This window comes from Strigops habroptila, chromosome 3 (genome assembly GCF_004027225.2).
Source record: "Strigops habroptila isolate Jane chromosome 3, bStrHab1.2.pri, whole genome shotgun sequence".
Taxonomy (NCBI): domain Eukaryota; kingdom Metazoa; phylum Chordata; class Aves; order Psittaciformes; family Psittacidae; genus Strigops; species Strigops habroptila.
Genome location: NC_044279.2, coordinates 59,674,811 through 59,693,919, shown reverse-complemented (window position 1 = coordinate 59,693,919; position 19,109 = coordinate 59,674,811). Strand labels below are relative to the sequence as shown.

At 40.1% G+C, this 19,109-nt stretch overlaps 1 protein-coding gene across 1 annotated transcript in view; it reads left to right on the top strand.

The window, feature by feature from the left end:
* ST8SIA1 (ST8 alpha-N-acetyl-neuraminide alpha-2,8-sialyltransferase 1) overlaps positions 1–18,815 on the top strand; it is a 132,003-nt gene extending 113,188 nt beyond the window's left edge. The window contains exon 5 of the mRNA XM_030479544.1: positions 5,103–18,815. Coding sequence (XP_030335404.1) covers positions 5,103–5,589 — 487 coding nt within the window. The 3' untranslated portion in view covers positions 5,590–18,815. The remainder of the gene's footprint in view (positions 1–5,102) is intronic.
* Positions 18,816–19,109: the final 294 nt, after the last annotated feature.

The window sequence follows — 19,109 nt, the reverse complement described above, 5'->3', positions numbered from 1 at the left end:
TAAGAACATTAAAAACAGATTAAAAATGAAACCCAAAACACTTAATGCTCTTTAAGCCTTTGATTGTACTGTCATGACAATGTGCTGTAGCAGTTTCCTCTTGGATGCATCTTCCTCTGGAAAAGTAGAGCAGAGCATTTAAGGGAACTCTACAACTGGTATCAGGGAAATGATTTCTCTTGATATCTGTGCAGCTGTGCCTACATGTGCCTGTTGAAAGTTGTGCTTTTTAAGTGGATCTGTTGTACGGACCTGATGGCAAAAATGTGTTGCTGACGAGATTTTATTTTCTCACTGTCCATTAATAAGTGTAGTAGAAGTGAAGTGCCTGGGATGAACGTGCTGTGATCTGCTTTCACCAGCGTCCACAGTCATCAGTGCCTCTCTGGGCTGCTGTCAAGCTGCCGGGATGCTTTTACTGCAAATTACTCACATAGTCTTCACGTGCTGCTCAGGGCTCAGGAGATTCCAGATCTGGTTTTACCTAAATGCTGGCAACTTGCCATGCATTTGTGTGAGCTTGACTGCAGAAGGTGAGAGGACAACCCCGAAAGCAATTCAGCTGTTTCTTGCTTAGAGCTGAGCCAGAGAGATAATGTCACCCAAGAGGCATTCTTGCATGAGGGGCTGGATTATTTGATGCATTTCTTTTGAAGTGGGGATGAGCTGCATGGCTTCTGGGCTGTGCTGCTGAGGGTACCCTGTGGTCAAAGCATGTTGGGTAGAGGCAAGCACTAATTAGCAACTAGCAGCTCCTCATTTAAAGAAGGCTGGGAGAGGACTGGCATGAGGGAAGGTGTTTGTGCACACAGTGAGGCTGTACCTTGAACACTGTGTTCAGTTCTGGGCCTCTCACTACTAGAGAAATATTGAGGTGCTGGAGTGGGTCCAGAGAAGGACATTAAAACTGGTGAAGGGTCTGAAGCACAAGTCTTAAGAGGAACGGCTGAGGGAACTGGGAGTGTTTAGTCTGGAGAAGAGAAGGTTCAGGAGGGACCTTATTGCTCTCTACAACTACCTGAAAGGAGGATGGAGTGGGGTGGGGTTTGGTCTTTTCTCCTGAGTAACAAGTGATAGGAAAAGAGGCAATGGCCTCAAGCTGAACTAGGGGAGGTTTAGACTGGATATTAGGAAAAAATTCTTCATCGAAAGGGTAGTCAGGCATTGGAACAGGCTGCCCATGGTGGAATCACCATCCCTGGAAGTGTTAAAAAACCATGTAGAAGAGGCCCTTAGTGACATGGTTTAGTGGTGGACTTGGCAGTGCTTGGTTAACAGTTGGACTTCATGATCTTAAAGGTCTTTTCCAACCTGGTCGATTCTATGATTCTATCTGGATGTAAGGACTGCACCAGGCTTGCGGTGTCCATGCCAGGACAAGCAGGAAAAAAAACACATTGTCTTGTTCAGTGTGCTCTACAGAGCTGGTCAGCTGTAGAGGAAAAGCTCTCCTAGTCTTTCTGTCAGGCATGGGATAGCCTCCTTACTGTCTGCGAGGACAGATGTGGTATGCCACCCTCAAAGCCACCTGGAATGGGGTTACCTGAAGGACTCCTTGTCTGAATTGGGAGTTAAAGGAAAATGATTCTGAGCTTCTAGTGCCATTTCTAGAAACTTGCTGATGCACAGTGTTTGTCCCGAGGTTTCTCAGCCCCTAACCAGTCTGTGAAATGTCAGGAAGCTGACTGGGGCTCCTATTTTTACAAATGGGGAACAGAAAAATTCATTTGCTTCTAATATCTCCCCTTACGAGGAGTGCAAGATGGGCAGCAGCTTTTTGACTGTTAAGCCACCAGACCAGCCATAATCAGCATGTTTTATGTTTCTACATGGGCTCCTGGACACCTGTGTAATGTCCATCTGTTGAAGTGGGAGTGATGCCTACCAACACTGCAGTCTAGATCATTTGAATGAGGCACAGGTTTGCAGGAGGTAACGGTGTTCCTGAAGGACGGTTTGCAGCAGCATGACAAATGCTGTCCCTTCTGTGTGAAGTCCTCATGCACTGCTCCTGTGGCAGTGCCATTCACTTCTCATTACTTTAAGGCACTTGGGGAAATTAATTTAGAAGAAATGCAAATGTGTTGTGGCCATGATAGCAAATGAATATTCAGAAACAGTCCCTGGCCCTCTGTGACAGTATCTGAGCAATTTTAATGTATTCGACTTAGAGCTGTGCAGTGGTTTTCTGTGATCGGTAAATTTGCTGGAAAATGCAGTTTTAGAATAACAGCATCCATTTGCCATCTGAAGTTAAATTTGTTAACTAGCTCTAAGTGGGAAAGGACATGGTGCAGCTGGCTTCCAGGAGTGACAGAGGACCCACCTCTGCCTTCCCCTCAGCCAAGGTGCAAAGACCCCATCACATCAAGCTGTATGCTTGAATTCCTTTTACTGTGAAGAGAAGTTTGAAAGTGCATCACCCACCTCCCAGTGGATGTCACAGATTATGGGGACAGCGGTAGTCTAAAAGCCTGCTGTAGATCTTATTCTGCCTTTTAAAAGAAATTAGAGTTGTTAGAACAGAGTTTGGATACTGGGTCTGAGTACCCAGGTGAATATTGGAAATATTAAGCTAGGGTTTTTTTTTTCTTTTTACTCTGTGACTATGTCCTGATGGAAATGGAACAAGTTTGATGGGATGGACTCAACTCCTGTATTTTATTATCTGACAGGTTGTCCTGCTACTCCTTTAGAAGAGAGGATGGTAAAGCCTGTTTTTTTGGAATACTTAGTTACAGGCCTGATAATAATGGAGTGGCAGGGCCCACATGAGAAGGTACAGCCAGACAATGAATTTGCCAGGGCACCTTGGTCTTGGCTGGCCTTCTATTTTCATTTCTGTCTTGGCTAGCCTTCTATTTTCATCTGTGTCTTGGCTACTTCTACAGAAAAGAATGCCAAATGCAGTAAGTTATGAAATTATTTTTATTGCATTGTTTTGTATGTTCAGGTTGAATCGATTTCTTGCTTGGAAGGCAGTGGCTTTGTCTATATTAGCAAATAGCATCGTACAGTCAAAGCAGCTCTTCAGAGCAAAACAGTAATGAAGACCCAAGCAGATTTCATGGGCTTTGCTGTGGAACAGCTGTATTCTAATCCCACATGAAGGAAATTTTGAAAGAAACTTATAGCAAATCAGGAGACCAAATAGCGCATGTTGAAAATGTCAACAAAACCTTTCAGTTAGGTTTCAATTAGGTTTTAATAATTTCCTTATTAGGAATATTTTGAGTTTTCTCCCAAAACAAAGACTTCAAAGAACCAGGCACATATTTGTGAGACACTTCAAGGCTGTTGAAGCTATGTATTTTTTTGTTGACAGTTGTTTCAGCTGAAATTTTAGATGGTGCTTCTTGAGGTCATCTGGCATTCTACTTGAACCCATGTATGTTGTTGTGTGTGTGATTCTTGCTATTGTTTCAAAGAGGTCTATACATAAAATTGATCCCTTCATAACCATTTAAAAAAGGTATTCTTATACCTATCTCTCTGCCTGCACCAGAGAAAGGAAAAAATATCCAGTGCTGCTGTCTCAGCTTTTTTGTTCTAACTACTTACTGCTGCGTGGCTATGAAATCCATCACAACACATTTGCCTTAGCTGCGGGAAACTGAGAAGAGGCAATAACCAGGGCAAGACGGGCATTGGGGAGCTCAAAAAAATTAGGGAACACAGGCGGGAGAGCAACGAAAAGAGTGCGTGTGAGGCTTGTGCAGAAGTGGCTTTTAATGTAGTAAACTTTGCCTGCGTGCTGCAGGCTATAGATGCTGTGATGTGGTAAAGGTGGGGAGGGCTTACTGTGCTCTGAAGATTGTGTGGACTCTGGAAAGCAAGCAGATTATCCAGAGTAAATCGTAGTGACTTACTCATGCAAAGGTATCCTCTAATGCAGCCAACAGTAAGTGTTCCTGTTACTTAGCAAGTTTGTGTTTTAGGTATTGTATTTTACCATGACTGGCTGACCTCCATATCAGTTACATCCAATGGTACATATTTGGGATACTTCAATATTTTACTGAAAAGTGATTTGTTTAGTGTCAGATGTCAGGACAGGTCAAACATCAGTGAAGGGTTTGGTGTGTCTGAATGACCTAGAATTTCCTGCCAGATATCTCGTTCATCTTGGCATATCCAGAAGCACATGGCAAGGAAAGGTATCTTGACAGGATACTGGTTTTGAAATAGAATATAAGTCTATAAGTCTATATCCTCATCAGGGGTAAAATAGATATCAACAAATTGCTAATGGCAATGTAAAAAAATGTAACCTGATTAGATAGTTTTTATATCAAGAGATGAGGAAACTATCATATTAGAGAAATAACCTGTACATAGATGTTGCCCTCCTCATAGCTGCTAACTAGTTTCCCCTTTAACTTGCATACTACAAATACCAGCTGCTTTTAAACCTACTCAGTGTGTAAACTGTGATGTCTTAAACACCACAGAATATTGTCTGGTGCCCGTTGCTTTTTCTTTGTGGTGCCACTTATCCTAAACAATTAATCCATTTCTGTCTTATTGTTTGTAATAAAATATGTTCTTTGAGATTTCTCTCAGTTCCAGAACGAGAATTAACTACTATGGTAGTGCAATTTAAGTCACAGTACAGGCATAACAAAACCAATTCCTACAAGTTTTAGAAGTCCAAAGTTTCTATTTAAATATTTCTTGGCATTGCTTGTTCAGGATGTAACTTGGATTCTTTTTCTAGTATGCTTTTAAGAACAAGGTAGACTTCAGAATTTCTTTTCAAGATTCTTGTGCCTGAAAGATATAAGTTGGTTTTTGAACAAATGAAAAATGTCACTAAACAGGATTGATTTTGAGGAATATTTTCTCTGTTCATTTAGGGTTTTTAAAAAAGACTAAATCAGAAATGTTTGGGGTTTTGGAGTTAACAGGGTACCAGATAGTTTTCAACTGTCTATTCAAGTTCATCTTCTCAGAAGAGGGGCAGTGTCAGTCACTTTCTCTGAGCTTGGGAAATGTGTGCTGTTGAATGTAAACATGAGTATGGAGAGCAGCTTGTAGCTGGATTTTGAAATGACTGGGAAAACCTTTGTGTGACCAAATTGTTTTTTGCTGTTGTTTTACAGGTTCCAGAATCTGCTGTGGTCTCGAAAAGCATTTGTGGATAGCGTGAAGGTGTATAACCACAGCTACATCTACATGCCAGCCTTCTCAATGAAGACGGGGACAGGACCCTCACTACGTGTCTATTACACCCTGAAGGACTTCGGTGCGAAGCAGGCAGTCCTTTTCGCCAACCCCAATTTCCTGCGGGACATTGGCAAGTTCTGGAAGAGCAAAGGTATCCATGCCAAACGGCTTTCCACAGGACTTTTCCTAGTCAGTGCCGCCCTTGGCCTGTGTGAAGAAGTAACAATTTATGGCTTCTGGCCTTTCTCGGTGGACCTGCATGGGAAGTTTATTAGCCATCATTACTATGACAATGTCTTGCCTGATTCTGGATTCCACGCCATGCCGGAGGAATTTCTACAGCTCTGGTTTCTTCATAAAAGTGGTGTACTGAGAATGCAGCTAGAACCATGTGAGGACCCTTTAATCCAGTCTTCTGCCTGAGGATTGTAGGAGTCTGTTTGGGAGATCCAATATTTTTTAATTTCAATGCTCTACAACAGACTATTCTGTTTTCTGTTGTTTCTTTTTAAAGGGAAAATAATTGCAGATCTGCATGGACCATGAAAATGTTACTTGAAGGCCAAATGGAATATGTCCTTAATGTATAGTGCTTTATGGAACTGGGGTGGGGGGAAGAGGATCTCTCCACCAAGTCCGTTCAGCAGCATTGTGAATATAATGTCAGAAGCAGCACAGCTGAGCTTCCCGGGGGATGTTTTTAAATGACCAATGTAAAAAGGGCATTAAGGCTCAGAGAGACACAGGGCCACCCACAAGCTTTTACTGGCAGTGCCAAATATGACTGTCTGTTCAAAAATCCGTTTCATTCCAGATCGGCACCACATACAACTTTCCTTTTTCCTTTTTTTTCCTTTCCCTCTGTTTGGGTGTGTTTGTGTGTAGGCGAGCATGTGTGTGTTGTTGACTTTGTTTGATTCTTCCCTTTTCTATCCCTCACCTGCCCCTTTCTTCTCCCCCCTGCCATGGAAGAAAAGGAAAGGCTTAAAAGCCCCAAGAGCCAAGTACCATCAGCTCCTCTGAAGACTCTTGGGAGAGTGAAGGGTGCTAAGAATCTGGTTAGAAGAATGTCTTAGGAATGCCCTGCTACTGCGTATGGATGAACCTACCTGTTGCAGTTTTTATCAGGGTAGTTTAAGTCATTGCACTTATAGATATGCTAATGATATATTGTGGGCAAGTGCTGGTTAAGGCAAATTGGTCTGAAAATAAAAAGTGTGAAAATAAAAAGTGTGTTACAAAACCGGTAGTGAAGTGCAGCCTGGTTTCAGCTGACCTGCTGCAAGATTTCAAAGATTTCCACAGTGACTTTTGTAGTAGGGGTGGTTCCTGACCTGTTTTCCTGTCCAGCCTTAGGGATTAATTCTGCATTCATTTGGACTCCAGATGTTCATTGACTGTCAAGGGTATTTGAGGTGTTCAGTGGAATGCAGAATGAGGTTCTTCATTTGCTTCCATGCAGAAAAACTGCAGAAATGAATGTAGGTGTTATTTAAAATGAGTTGAAGCTTTGAAAACCCTTTCTCTTTGTGTGACTAGCTCTTCTGCTTGGATTGTAATGTTAGCCTTAAAGATTTGTACTTTTCTCACAAGATTGTCTCTGGTTAAAGGTAGTCTGAAAATAAAACAGCCTTTGGGAGCACTGAAAAGCTGCATAGCCAGCAAGAAAAAGAGAAAACATCAGGCCCTTACATAAGGCAGCCTCTCTCCTTGCAGAGGGTGAATTATCTGAGTGTGTGCATTGCACGCGCGCTGCTCCGGCCAGCGCAGTGCCTGAAGGACTGTTTTATTTTGGGTTATTACTTGGGTAGCAGATGGTCCTATCCCCATGTAAATGAGAAATCTGTTTGTTTGCTTTGGTTTAGCACTGTAGGACAAGAAGAGAATCCCAGCTCGGTCCACAGTGCAATTTCAGCTGCAAGATGTTACCACCGTTAACTAAAAATCCAGATCAATGTTCACTTTCTTATCCTTCTGTCATTAGTAGCTGAAATTCTAGTCAAAGTGTTGAAACAACAAAACTTTCATCAGGTTTCCACAACAACTTCCTGTGCTGTTTTAGCTCCAAAGTGCTAGTGTTTTGGGCTATGTGTCCTATCATGTGTTGACAACTCTTTGTAGATTACCAGCTGCAAGTTATATAGATATAATTAAAAAAAAGCAAAAAAAAGCAAAATCCATGGCTCTTCTTTAAATATGAATAATTCAACTTATCTATGTAAGACACTGGGTGAAAAAATATAATATTTTGCTTTTTAAACCTATTTTTCATAATAAAAATCTTCTTTCTAAGTATGGATATTCCAAGCATGAAATGGGCACTGTTTCGTAGGTTTACAGGGCAGTGCTAAGCTGTAACATGGAGATTTGGATTAAATAATGTTCTAGATATTGTTCTGATAAAATCCAAATGTGCTTCTATAACCTGTTTATCTTTGATATTTTGGTTAAAAGTACAGTAAACATGCTGATGGAATGTGACTTGTTAATTTGTTCCCTTTGTTATGCTTGTTTTACCTATGATGTGGGTACTAGGTGAGGAAGTATTTGAAAGTAAAATATTTTCTTTGCTGCTTGTTATGGCAGAATTTTACTGAGCTGCCTTTCTTGGAGAAGAGGAGGTGCCTGTATGGTTTTTATCGTATGCATTGAGTTTTGTACTTTTTAGTGCTCTAGAAGTTATATTATCTGTGAGAACAACAGTTGAAATATGATGTGCCAAAACATCACTTCAGCAGGATGCCAGCATTTCCTTGGAGGTGGGAGGGAATGAGGAGAGTAAGGGGGAACTGCCTCTTTGCTGGTCATTTTTTCATATTTTTACCAATACTTGACTTTTTTCCATGTCTTGGGAAAATGATTGGATTAGAAGAACAAGAGAAAAACATGTATTTTTGTAGGAAAACTCTGTGAAGTGTTTCCTAGTGTCTGGCTTGTTCATCTTCAGTTGGTGCCCTGGGTACGTGGAGATGTTCCCCACCTCTGTAAGACTGGGGGAGACTGAACCTGTAGCCTGTGGTCTTTGTGGGTCCCTTCTGATATCTGCAGTCCTGATGTTTGCAAGGAAATAGCTTTCAAAAAAATTACAGAGGTAGGAGAGACCGAGGATATGTGATGTGTGACTGATGTTGGAGAAATTGGTACTTCCAGTTCTATTCGGTTTTATGTATAGTGAATATAACTGCATCTTACAGACAGCCACATGTAATGAGGAACTAAAAGCTTCAAGGATAAATAATTTTCTAGAACTTCCAGAAAGCTGGCAGCCAAGGAGAGAAGAGAAACAAAAATAAAGGCCTCTTTTGGGAGAGCAAAATCTGGTCTAGCTGGCTGACTTGTCAGTCCATGCAAACAGTGGCCAGCGACCAGCCCTTCGCCCCGCCAGTACGAAGGGATGTAGGAGAGTAGTGTAAGTGTTTTGTGGCAAGAGCAGTCACAAAAAAAAAGGCAAAGCAGCTGGTAACGTGAGAGTGGCAGCTGCCTGACAGAAATGTTGGAGTAAATATGCTCTGTCCGTGCTGCTGCTCGGCATGTGGCTTGCCTTGTCTAAATCTAGGGGCAGAAGGGGTGTCCATATGAAGGATCATTGATGTGGAATAGTGCATTGCATGCAAGGCACTGAAGCTGTATCCTTCTTCAGGAGGAAAGTCACACCAGGGAGTAGGACCTTACTTCTGCTTAAAGACAGGCACAGGCAAATCCAGGAGGCTAAATCTTAAGTGTTAACCATGAGAAATCAGTATCTTGCAGTCATGGCAAACTTTGGTCATAATGATTATATCCATCCAGTATTTATCTACTGATTGGTTTCCAGTCTATTAATTGCAGTGACCTTAATCAAATTTCATTGCTTGTGTTGCTATATTTTCTTTGAAGTGAATTGAAATCTTAATGTGTATTTTGTTAGTGAAATTCCCTACTCTAGTGTCTATTTCCAGTGCCAGTCCCCACATTTCTCTGATAGTACAGCTATAGCTGCACAAGTCTTTGCCAGTTTGAAAGGTACTGCAATTCATCTTCAATAAAAACTATTTCAGACTGGCCAAATGATTTCTTAATGTTCCTAGTTAGTAATTTTGTCATAGAGGTGGCAAGGTACAAAAGCACTGGAATAATTGCTCTGCATAGGAAGAAAGATATGCCCCACGTTTGTAAGTAGAATAAGAGCTGTGCATGGAAGATATTCATACTGAAATTGCTGTAGATACACTATTTTTGGGGGTGCGTATGCTTTTGATTAAATCAAGACCAGTTTTTGAACTTGCACCAAAACTGTGTAAAACTTCTCCTTCCTGTTGATTATGAAGTCTTTGGAGCTCCTTCTAAAGCAGACAAGCAAAACAGAAGCCACCAAACTCAAATCATAGAGAAAGAGTGTGTATGCTCATGAAAATAAAAACATTTCTAATTTTGGCACAGATCTTGCTATAATCCTAAGGACTCTTATTCATGAATGTTGTATTTTTATATTTTTGTTGAAATTAAGATACCAAGTTTGGGGTTACCAGTTACGGAAGTCAAAGGTACAAGGCTTTTACAGCTTAACTTGTGTAGGATATAGAAATATTGGCAATTTTTTTGACATGACTACTTTCACCTTTTTGTTACCTTCATAAAAATGGTGTCATAACATACCCTGTTGAGTTCGCACCTGTGTGGGAGCTGAAACTAAGCAAAGCATTTTCTTTTTTAAAGTGAATGTCTGAACTATGGTAGTTACGTAAAACTCTTCCTCCATACATCTTCATGGAAACTGGTTTATTATCTGGCTCACACTCACCTGTAATTAATAAGGAGAACAGGAGTGAGGAAACTTCTGACCTAAAACTGAGGATAATGAAGGAGGTGAATGTTATCTCACCACTTGCTGCCTGCTTTGGTTCTTTTCTTCAGCTCAGTAGATTAGTAAGCATTGGAAGAAGTGCAGGTTATATGAAGGACAGGCAGTGCTTGAAGAGCTGGATGATGCTGGAAAAAAAGGAAGATCAAATCAGTGGTGTAACAGATTGGAGTGTAGCAATTCTTTATAAAAATCCCCAGTTCAAAACAACTGTAAGACATTTTCATCTGGTAGTGACTGTGAAAAATGGACTACCTGTGATGAACTACTGATGGTTTTCTGCAAGATGGCAGCAAAGCAAAATGCTATGAGGACATGAAACTGATTAAACAGAAAGGGAAATACAATTGAACAAAGAATGATGCTGAAGAATCTATCTTTCCTGTTTCTTCTGCCACTCTCCCCAAAACAAATATTTAAAATTGACTGACTAGCTATTATCCTGAGTTGCCACCTCCTTCATGAAATGAAGGATAAGGTGGGATTTCCATTAACTGATACTTCCTAGTGAATAATATTCATCAGACCTTTTCCAGAAATGCCTTTGCCCCAGCTCCATGGCTCTTTGGGGGATACTCTTTGGGCTGTAGCTGGCTTCTTGTGCTGTGACCTCTCTAATGGGACCTCTCTAATGCCATGTAGTTCCATCAGATCTCCCTCTGGGATCATCTGGACTTACATATGTGTCTCAAGATGATGTCCTGAAGGATTTCTGTTTTATCCTTCCTGATGACCGTTCACCTTGGGGTTAGAAGTGTGACTTAAAAAATCAGCAATAAAGTAGCTAATATACTTTGTCATTTTGAACCATCTTTTCTTTTAAGTGTTGATAAATCCAACAAGACTTAGCTCCAAATCAAAAATATGACTTCAGTTAGGTGTTGGTAATTCTATCACTGGAGAAGAGAAAGGATGGAAGAAGCTGCATTTTTCAAAGCACTCGTTGCAAAATGACTTCTGTTTCCTTGAATTCCCAGATTTTATCACTTGGAATCTATCAGGTGTTTGACTTTTTGGTAGTTTTTGAGCAGAACAATTAGTAAAAGTCTTTCTTAACTTTTCGTTAAATATTAGCAAACTCACTTTCCAAAATGTAACACAAAAACTCAACAGGAGGCTTAACCTATCCTCCTTAGCTGGTGTTTCTTTGGCAGCAATGAGAACTTAAACAGCTACTTATTCCTCCCTGATTATTCATTTTCTTCAGTTTTTATTACAGCAGATTGAGGTCTAGTGTATTCAGCCTCTTCATATTAATGCATATACTTAAAAATGGATCTCACTCTGTCTTTTCAGCTGGAAATAAAAAAAAAGAAGTGGTGTTAATTGAAAATGGTTGTGTGGGTTCTCTCTACAATCAGGAGAGACAGGCACCTCCAGATGGTGACTCGTGCTTTTACTGAACATGGGCTACATTCAGAGGCCTCCTCAGGACTGTGAAAACACTCCAGCTGTGTCTGTAAGGCTAAGCTGCTCAGGGCAGAATAAAAGCTTAAGCTTTTTCCCTAGTGGTGTGTAGTTTGTTTGTGAGCGTACAGCTGTGGCTTTGTCAGGCACCCACCAATGCTGCCCTAACCGGTGTTCAGGCTTTGATGGGGTGGGGAATGCTGCTCCTGGGTTGCAGAACAGGTCCTAAATAATGGCCCGTGGCAAAGTTAGCCTTTTTGTGCTTCACAGTCAAGAGTGCTGGGCCTACTGAAAATGATGGCAGTTCATCCCTCTGGAGACCAGCCTGCTGCTTGCCTTGGAACACTTTAGATCCCTGGCAAATCTCAGAAGAGCTTATTAAACCTGCATTTTAGAATCATCTGAATAGTCCCTGCTGCTATTGAGTTGGCCAGCTTTTTGTTGAGCTGAGTATTTATCTTTTTGGGTCTCTCTAAGGCAAATGAGTATTTGGCACTCAGACCACCTGGAATTTACTCTATTATTTGGTTTCTTTACCTTCCATGTTAAATCTTTTGGGTTTTAGACTGCATTGAACTACTGTGAATGAGTCCAAAATGCATATAAGAAAGCAACACCACAAGTAATTTTTCTCAGGGTTTATGAACAAGCTGCTGTTCAATAAAACACTAAAGTACCTTTTTAATAGGTCCTGTTGATTTCTAATTGTCTATTCAATGAAATGTTTTGCTCAGATGGGGCCTATAGCAAAGATGAGTTGCATCATTTTCTGTTTATTGGAAGGGAGCAATTACAGATACATAACATACGTTAAGTTAAATTCTTACCAAGAAGTTAGAGAATCTACATACTCTACAAGAAGCTTTTTTGTTGTATGATTACTGTGGTAATAAAGGAAACATTTTCACTGAAAATAGATGCACAGAGGAAAATAGATTTTGATTAGAACAGCATAATGTGGAATACTGAGACCCACATGCAAGTCCCTGCTTGGATGTATTCAACCAGGATCTCAGTGTGGTGGAGAGTGTCATAATAGCAACTTTTTCTTCTCTGCATGTATTAATTTTTGTAGGAAATGCTTGAACGCTTTTTTATAATCCCTACATGTGCTGAAAATAAACACTCCTTTTTTTCAGGAGCACAAGTTTTCTTTTTGGGTACCCATAGCTTTTTGTATGCAGAGCAGAACTGACAGAAGATGCCTGGTTTTCAGGAGAACACTGTTTTGGAGCAGTCTGGCAGGGCTTCTGCAAACATGAGAGTTGATTGCTGCCTCTTGAGCTGTAGAGTTTCAGCAGATGATACAGAGTGTGCTGCACTGCCAATAAAAAGAAGTTATTTTAGCTGCAGCTCTACCTGCTTGATGTCTCCCATATGCTGGCATTTCTTAGTCGTGTGAGGGCTCTTCAAGATCATATATTAAAAAATTATAAGGGACTGGACTTTGAATGTACTAAAACTGAAATGAGCATTGAAATGGCTGGAGATAAGTCCTTTAGTGTATCATTCGGTCATGCTGCATGCCTGTTATAAAACAGACCTGTCTGTAGCTGAAAGCCTATCTGAGTATGAGGCTTGTATATATGAGGAGGTCACTGGAAGGTGAATGCCTGGTGCTGCATAGGGCAAGGACTTCCAAAAAACACTGTAGTTTTATTTGTGTCAATAATGAAATCCCTATTGAGCCAATAATGGGTTAGGTCAGCAGTCAGTGCTCTTGAAACTCCTGCCCCATAAGCATTTCCAAGAATTGTTCTATGCACAGGCAGAAACAGTAGGTTTTTTTCTTTTGTGCTTGTTACCTTGCGTTGAAAATGGAATGAACTGTCAATCAGAACTCTTATGTACCCTTTTTAGAGGTCTCTGTAGACTACCTAAATAATATATAGGCACACAGTTATATAAACAACATAGCTGATAGCACAAAGTTTATCGCTCAAACACTGATTAGTATCTTGAAGAATTACTTTAAAATCATTTTGTGAAAAAAAATTTGCACAAATTTTACATGTGAAAAAAGATCCCATTTTATTCTTCTAAAATACACTAATTGAACAAACTCTATATTAGAGATATGTGTTTCCCCTGATTTTTTTTAAGTTATTCTGCCCTTCTAAATCTGTATTCAAGTCCATATGTCTGCAAAGCTTCCAATTTTAGACTACTTCATGTGTTGTCCTTAAATAAAAAGATTAAATGTTATACTCTAAATGTGGTCAGAAAAAGAAAGAAAAACAAACTTCGGGCAGAGGTTTGGATCTTCTAAAGTCTTACTGTTTATGTACTGCCATTTAGTTGTGGTTTCTAAAGAACTAGACAAAGATCAGAAAGCAGAGAAATATGCAAGATGACAATCTTTGTTGTAAAGATAAAGGGGTGCAAGCATGCATTTAGATGCTTGGCTGAATTGGGACCTAAAGTTAGTAACAGATGTTAGGTCTTTATTCTTTTGCTGCTTCTTCCCTCGGTTCTTGTTGTACTGGGGCGAAATCTGCTGTGTTCGCAAGTTGAAAATCTCTGCACTACAGTGAACTTTCCTCTGGGCTCTAAACCTAAAAACATAACAGAGAGACATAAACCATTTCAGGTTCAGTGCAAGCAAGCTTGTAGGCAGTATTTCACATCTTGCTATATTAACTATATTAACTCAGAATTAAAATTAAGGTTTCTTATTTCTGAAACCACTTACCCCAGACTGTTTGAAATGTTTCTTCCTGCAGTGATATCTCTATTGGCTGAATGGAGACCAAATTTAGCTTAGATGTTTTGGGAGTTAGTTAACTCATGCTTGGGAAGTAAAGTGAAAAAAATAAAAAAACCACAACAGTTTATAAAATTTAAAGATTTATCTGTTTTCCACAGTGAAAACAAATGAACGAACAAACCTGTTTATCTGACTGAATTTATGCTTCTGTGTTAAAATCCGCCCTCATTGTTAGTAAGTACCATAAGGATATTACCTTCAGATAACACAGATTGTAGGAAAGTGAAAAGCCATGCGTTTTAATGAGAAAACAAGGTTTTCTTCCCTCTGCCCTGCCCTTCAATTTATAAGCCAATTTCTCTGCTCTCTTTTACTGTACTGACTCCTGTCATATCAATAGAATTGCCTAGATTCTAACCAGCTGTCTGTTCTCAGACCTGAGGGAATTCATCCAATGAAAATTTTGAATGAAGATATTTCAAAGCAATGCCAGATTTGCTACCTGTTCTGTAAGCTACTGATTTTTTTTTTCTCCCACAAGTGTAGGTCAAGAGTTATTTATGCTATTGGTTGCTTTTGTAAGGCAGATATCTTACTGCATTTCAAATATCTGCTGCGCTAAGGTGTCACAATCTGAAATCAAATAATGCTCTAAGTCATGTCCTTGTTTCGGCAAGTTGCATAGAAGTGATGCATGCACTGCGCTGTCGAGTATATTGTATGAGCCACCTGAAAATGAAAAAAGGGATTTTTCTATGGTGTGCAGCCTCACCATTGACTGACTGTATCTGGGAATTAGATATCTTGAAGTAATTTATTGTCCATGATGGATGTGATGCCTACTAATATTTCCGTTCATTGTCAAATAATTTTGTTAGACTTTATTGATGTAATGATATGATCTTTCCCCCTGCCATTTGACTGCAATTTTTCTTTTCTGATATAGTTTTTGCAAGGAAGAAATCTTTCCCTATTCTCTCTTTTTCAATTTTTTTTTTTTTTTTTTTAATCACAATTTATATCCAAGGCTCCATTCTATTCTCGGATGCTGGTTGTCTTAAAAATGTTAGTCTTCTTTTTTTTTTCTTGTGTTGTGCACAGTATCTTCTTTTCATAACACTATGTACGATGATCAGCAATGAAGTCAATGCAGACAAATTATCTTCCTCTTAACCATTGAAGGTCCAAAAATTCCTCTGGCTTTCATAAAACCCAGTCTGACTCTAAGTATCCTTGGGTTTTAGCCTAAATTGCATGCAGTAAAACCTTGAATCTGCAAAATCTTAGTGCACTCATAGTAAATCTAGTTGTCCTTTTGGTTTTGGTATATGTATTTTTTCAATTGACCTTACTATTTTTCATCTTTTCTTTTGTTTGCATGTCAGTGAAAATCTCTCAGATTCTCATCCAATACCTAAATTATTACTACGTGTAATGTACGGCAATTACACTGAGGAAGGTTTCTCTACCACTGAAGAGTTCACTAGTAGTCTACGTTTTAAATTAAGGAGGTTTTACTCCTCTTATGGAGGATGAACTGTTTGGGTGAGAAAGCGAGGCATTAAAAAACACTGCCTGGATACTGCTGAATACCTGTACTGGGGGTGGAGGCCAGCCCCTGTCTCCTGAACCTCTTGGGGCTTTGGGAGATGCTACATGTTGCTACTGGGTCTGTACCTTGTGCGGAGCAGTGAGGTAAGGCTGGTATAGGGGTTTGGGGTCCTGGGGCTGCTGGGTGTTCACAGTCCAGCCAGGCAAGAGGAGAGCCAGGGAGGCAGTGAAAGGTGATATGAGCCCTGGGATAAAATGTGCAGCATGGTCCCAGCCTTTGCTTGGTGGGGGCTCAGCAGGAACCACTGTCATCTGTTTCCTGCTACATTCTCCCTCCCTGGGACGTGGCATGGGGTGCCTGGACCCTGCTGGAAAGGGAAGTTTCGAGTCTGAAAAGCAGTCTCCCAGCTGGAAACTCATGGAGCTTGATTATGCCATTCCCTGCCCTGCCTTTCCCGTTCCTCAGAAGCTCATCAGCAGAGCTAGGTGCTGGGAGCTCCCCTCGACCGAGTGGCTCCGCACTGCCGTCTCCTAGTGCTGCAGTGGAGCTGAGACCTTTGCTGAGCAATAACCCAGCAGGTGTCTGGGCCCTCTTGAAAGCAGAAGAATCTTCAAGTGCAACAGCTATAATAATCGAATAGCAACAAGGTTCTTTTTCCTTTGCTGTGGAAGGGAAGACAGTGCAAAGCGTTTTCATGCCATGCTTTAGTCACTTATGGGTCAAGAGCAAGAAGTTTGAATGTGCAAACAGTTTGCTGTAAATTCTGATTTTTCACCCTGAGCATAGGATAGAAATGTCTCCTATTTTTATTTAGAAAACTAGATTTTTTCTTTCTTTTTTTTTTTTTTCTTTTTTAAGATGTATTTAAGGACAATTATGAGTATCTAAGTTAGCAACTGAAATCTTGTAGAGTCATTTTCATTTTCTCCAGCTCTGGCAGTTCAAGGTGACACATCAATCCTGCTTTTGATGTGGAAGTCCCTTAGGGACTTCTAAACCTTTCTGTTTCTTACGCATTCTGGACACCTTGCTTTAACGTGTGTCCATGCTGGTTGCATGTAGCTATTTCTGAAAGCTCAAGAGGAAAGCAAACAAATAAAGATATGAAGGAAATTAAAGGTGCCTCGCTGTGATATTTTTATAGAGTGGTGTGTTGCTTTGATAATGAAATGTAGCATGTGGATGATGATGAATGTAAAAGACTGCATGTGTTTTTATTTGAATGTCGTGTCCATGAGCTGGATTATTAGTATGAGCTCTCTAGTGTAAAAATACTGAAAAGAGAAGTGAAATGGGAAGAAGATATTTCTAGTAGTTTTTGCAGTTACCCACATCCTCTTTCATCTCTCTCCCTTTTCATGACCATACTCAGATTCTGGTAATGTAAGCTTTACCGTCAGGATGGTAATAAACAAACTGCTCTCTTCCTAAAGCTAAATAGGCTTCCTTCCAGCATTGTAAGGGAAAATGTATTTGAATTTCCAGCAGATCAGACTTCTTCCCAGGTGTGGCCTCATAGGGCTGGACTGGCTGGAAAGATAAGGAATTTTGAGGTTGACTGGAATAGAAATGGGCCAGACAAAGGTTTTTCAGAAATATTAATTTTGTATTTACCTAAGATATTCATGAGAAGTCAGTGATTTCAGTAGGGACATGTGTTCCCTTATCCCCAAGTTACAATGACCCTGAAATACCTGCCTAGCACCAGGGGACCAGGGAACCCACAGCTGGCTTTTCACTGGGGTTATACCTCCTCCCTGGTGTTTTGCTTTTTGAAGGCAAGGAGCCTGGGAAGCATTGCTCAAAGGACCATGACTGGCTTCTGCTTGCTTCCACCTGTAGCAGCAGGGTCCCTGGTCTCACCTGCTCTGTCATACCATCTATCTGCACATTTCAGACCTCCTACTTTGTAGCTGACCCTGTCTGCAAGGCTGGCTATGAGACAGGGAAAGCCTTCCTCCTCAAGTGACGCTTGAATCAATGGTGAAACATACCAAACTATAAACTCATGTTTGGAAGAAGCTCAGTGTTTGGCTAGAACAAGCTGACTTGGGATCAGTCTGTGGTTTATAGTAATGCTGATATACAATAGCCCAGGCAGGACAGACACAAGGTGTCTCCTGTCTCTTTAGGGACTGGGCATAATTGCCATTTTTGCTCTCTCGCACAGTATTTCCAAAGGAGTAATGTGATGTGGGACCACGTCAGTGTTTGCTGGTGAATTTTGCCCTTGTGTAATTCTAGTACTTTGATTTGCATTCCTTCTTATCTTGCCCAGTTTATTGAAAAACGTGATGGTAATGTGGTAGTTCAATGTCTTGAGATGGTTTTAAAGTAGATAAGCAAACCATTATGCCTCTGAGATTGCATAATTCTATGGATTTGTCTTACCTTCAGTGACAGGCATGTAATATTTATTGTATCATTTATGATGTGTGTAAGCTTTACAGGCTGGATGTTGTGTCAAAACGACGTGAGCACTTGGGTAAACATCTTGAATCACCATCATTTTGGCACGCTCAGGGGCAGAGGTACTTGCGTGGAGTGTGTTAAACATCACAGTGTGTTGTTATTTAGAGTCTTGTGATTAGGGCTTTTATCTAATTCTCTCCAATGTAGCAAATGTTTGCTGTCGGCTAACACTGTTATAAGGACTAAGGGTTTATCTTTCTTTGCCCGGCAATAATGTATTTTCTATTATGTCAGTAGAATTTCTTCATTTTCAAGTAGTGTGCAGTGGTCCTCTGAAGAATGTCTCTTTTCAGGTGGTTTCATGGTGACTGTATCCCCAAATGTCTAGATATCTCTCAATAGCGAAAATTGCTTTGTTACTGAATGTATTATTTGTTAATGATGTCTTTTTCCAGTTGCATTTTACAAAATATGCCACAAGCATCTCATGTGATTTTTATAAGGAGACTATTATTTATAATATTCTTGCAAGTGGACAGAAACAAATTGCAATTTTATAGTAGCCCATGTCTTTTTTCATAGCTGCAGGGTCTTAATGAGCATTATCAGAAGGGACAGGCTCATTGTTTTGTTTAATTTTGGTGGAATTTTTCAAAGGTAACTATTATGTTATTTATAATTTGGATTTAATTATCTTAACAAATAAATATCTCCATTTTAAGAAATGAAAATAGTATTTGTGGGGCTTCTTTTTCTTCTTTTCCCCATTCTCTGAGTATGTCCAAACAATCCAGGTAATTTCCTTTTTATGTTGACTTGTATAGTCTATTGTCATCAAGATGTACATCTGTTGTCCTCATCTGATATTTCTGGTAATTCTGCTTACTCAAATCCTTTTCTTTGTAGCTTAGTCAGTGAGACAAATGTATGTATCTACAGTGTTAGTCTGAGAATTAACCTGTGGCTGAACATACACATTTTTGCTTTCCCAGAACAACCAAGAAACTTTGGGTGCACGTAGAAAT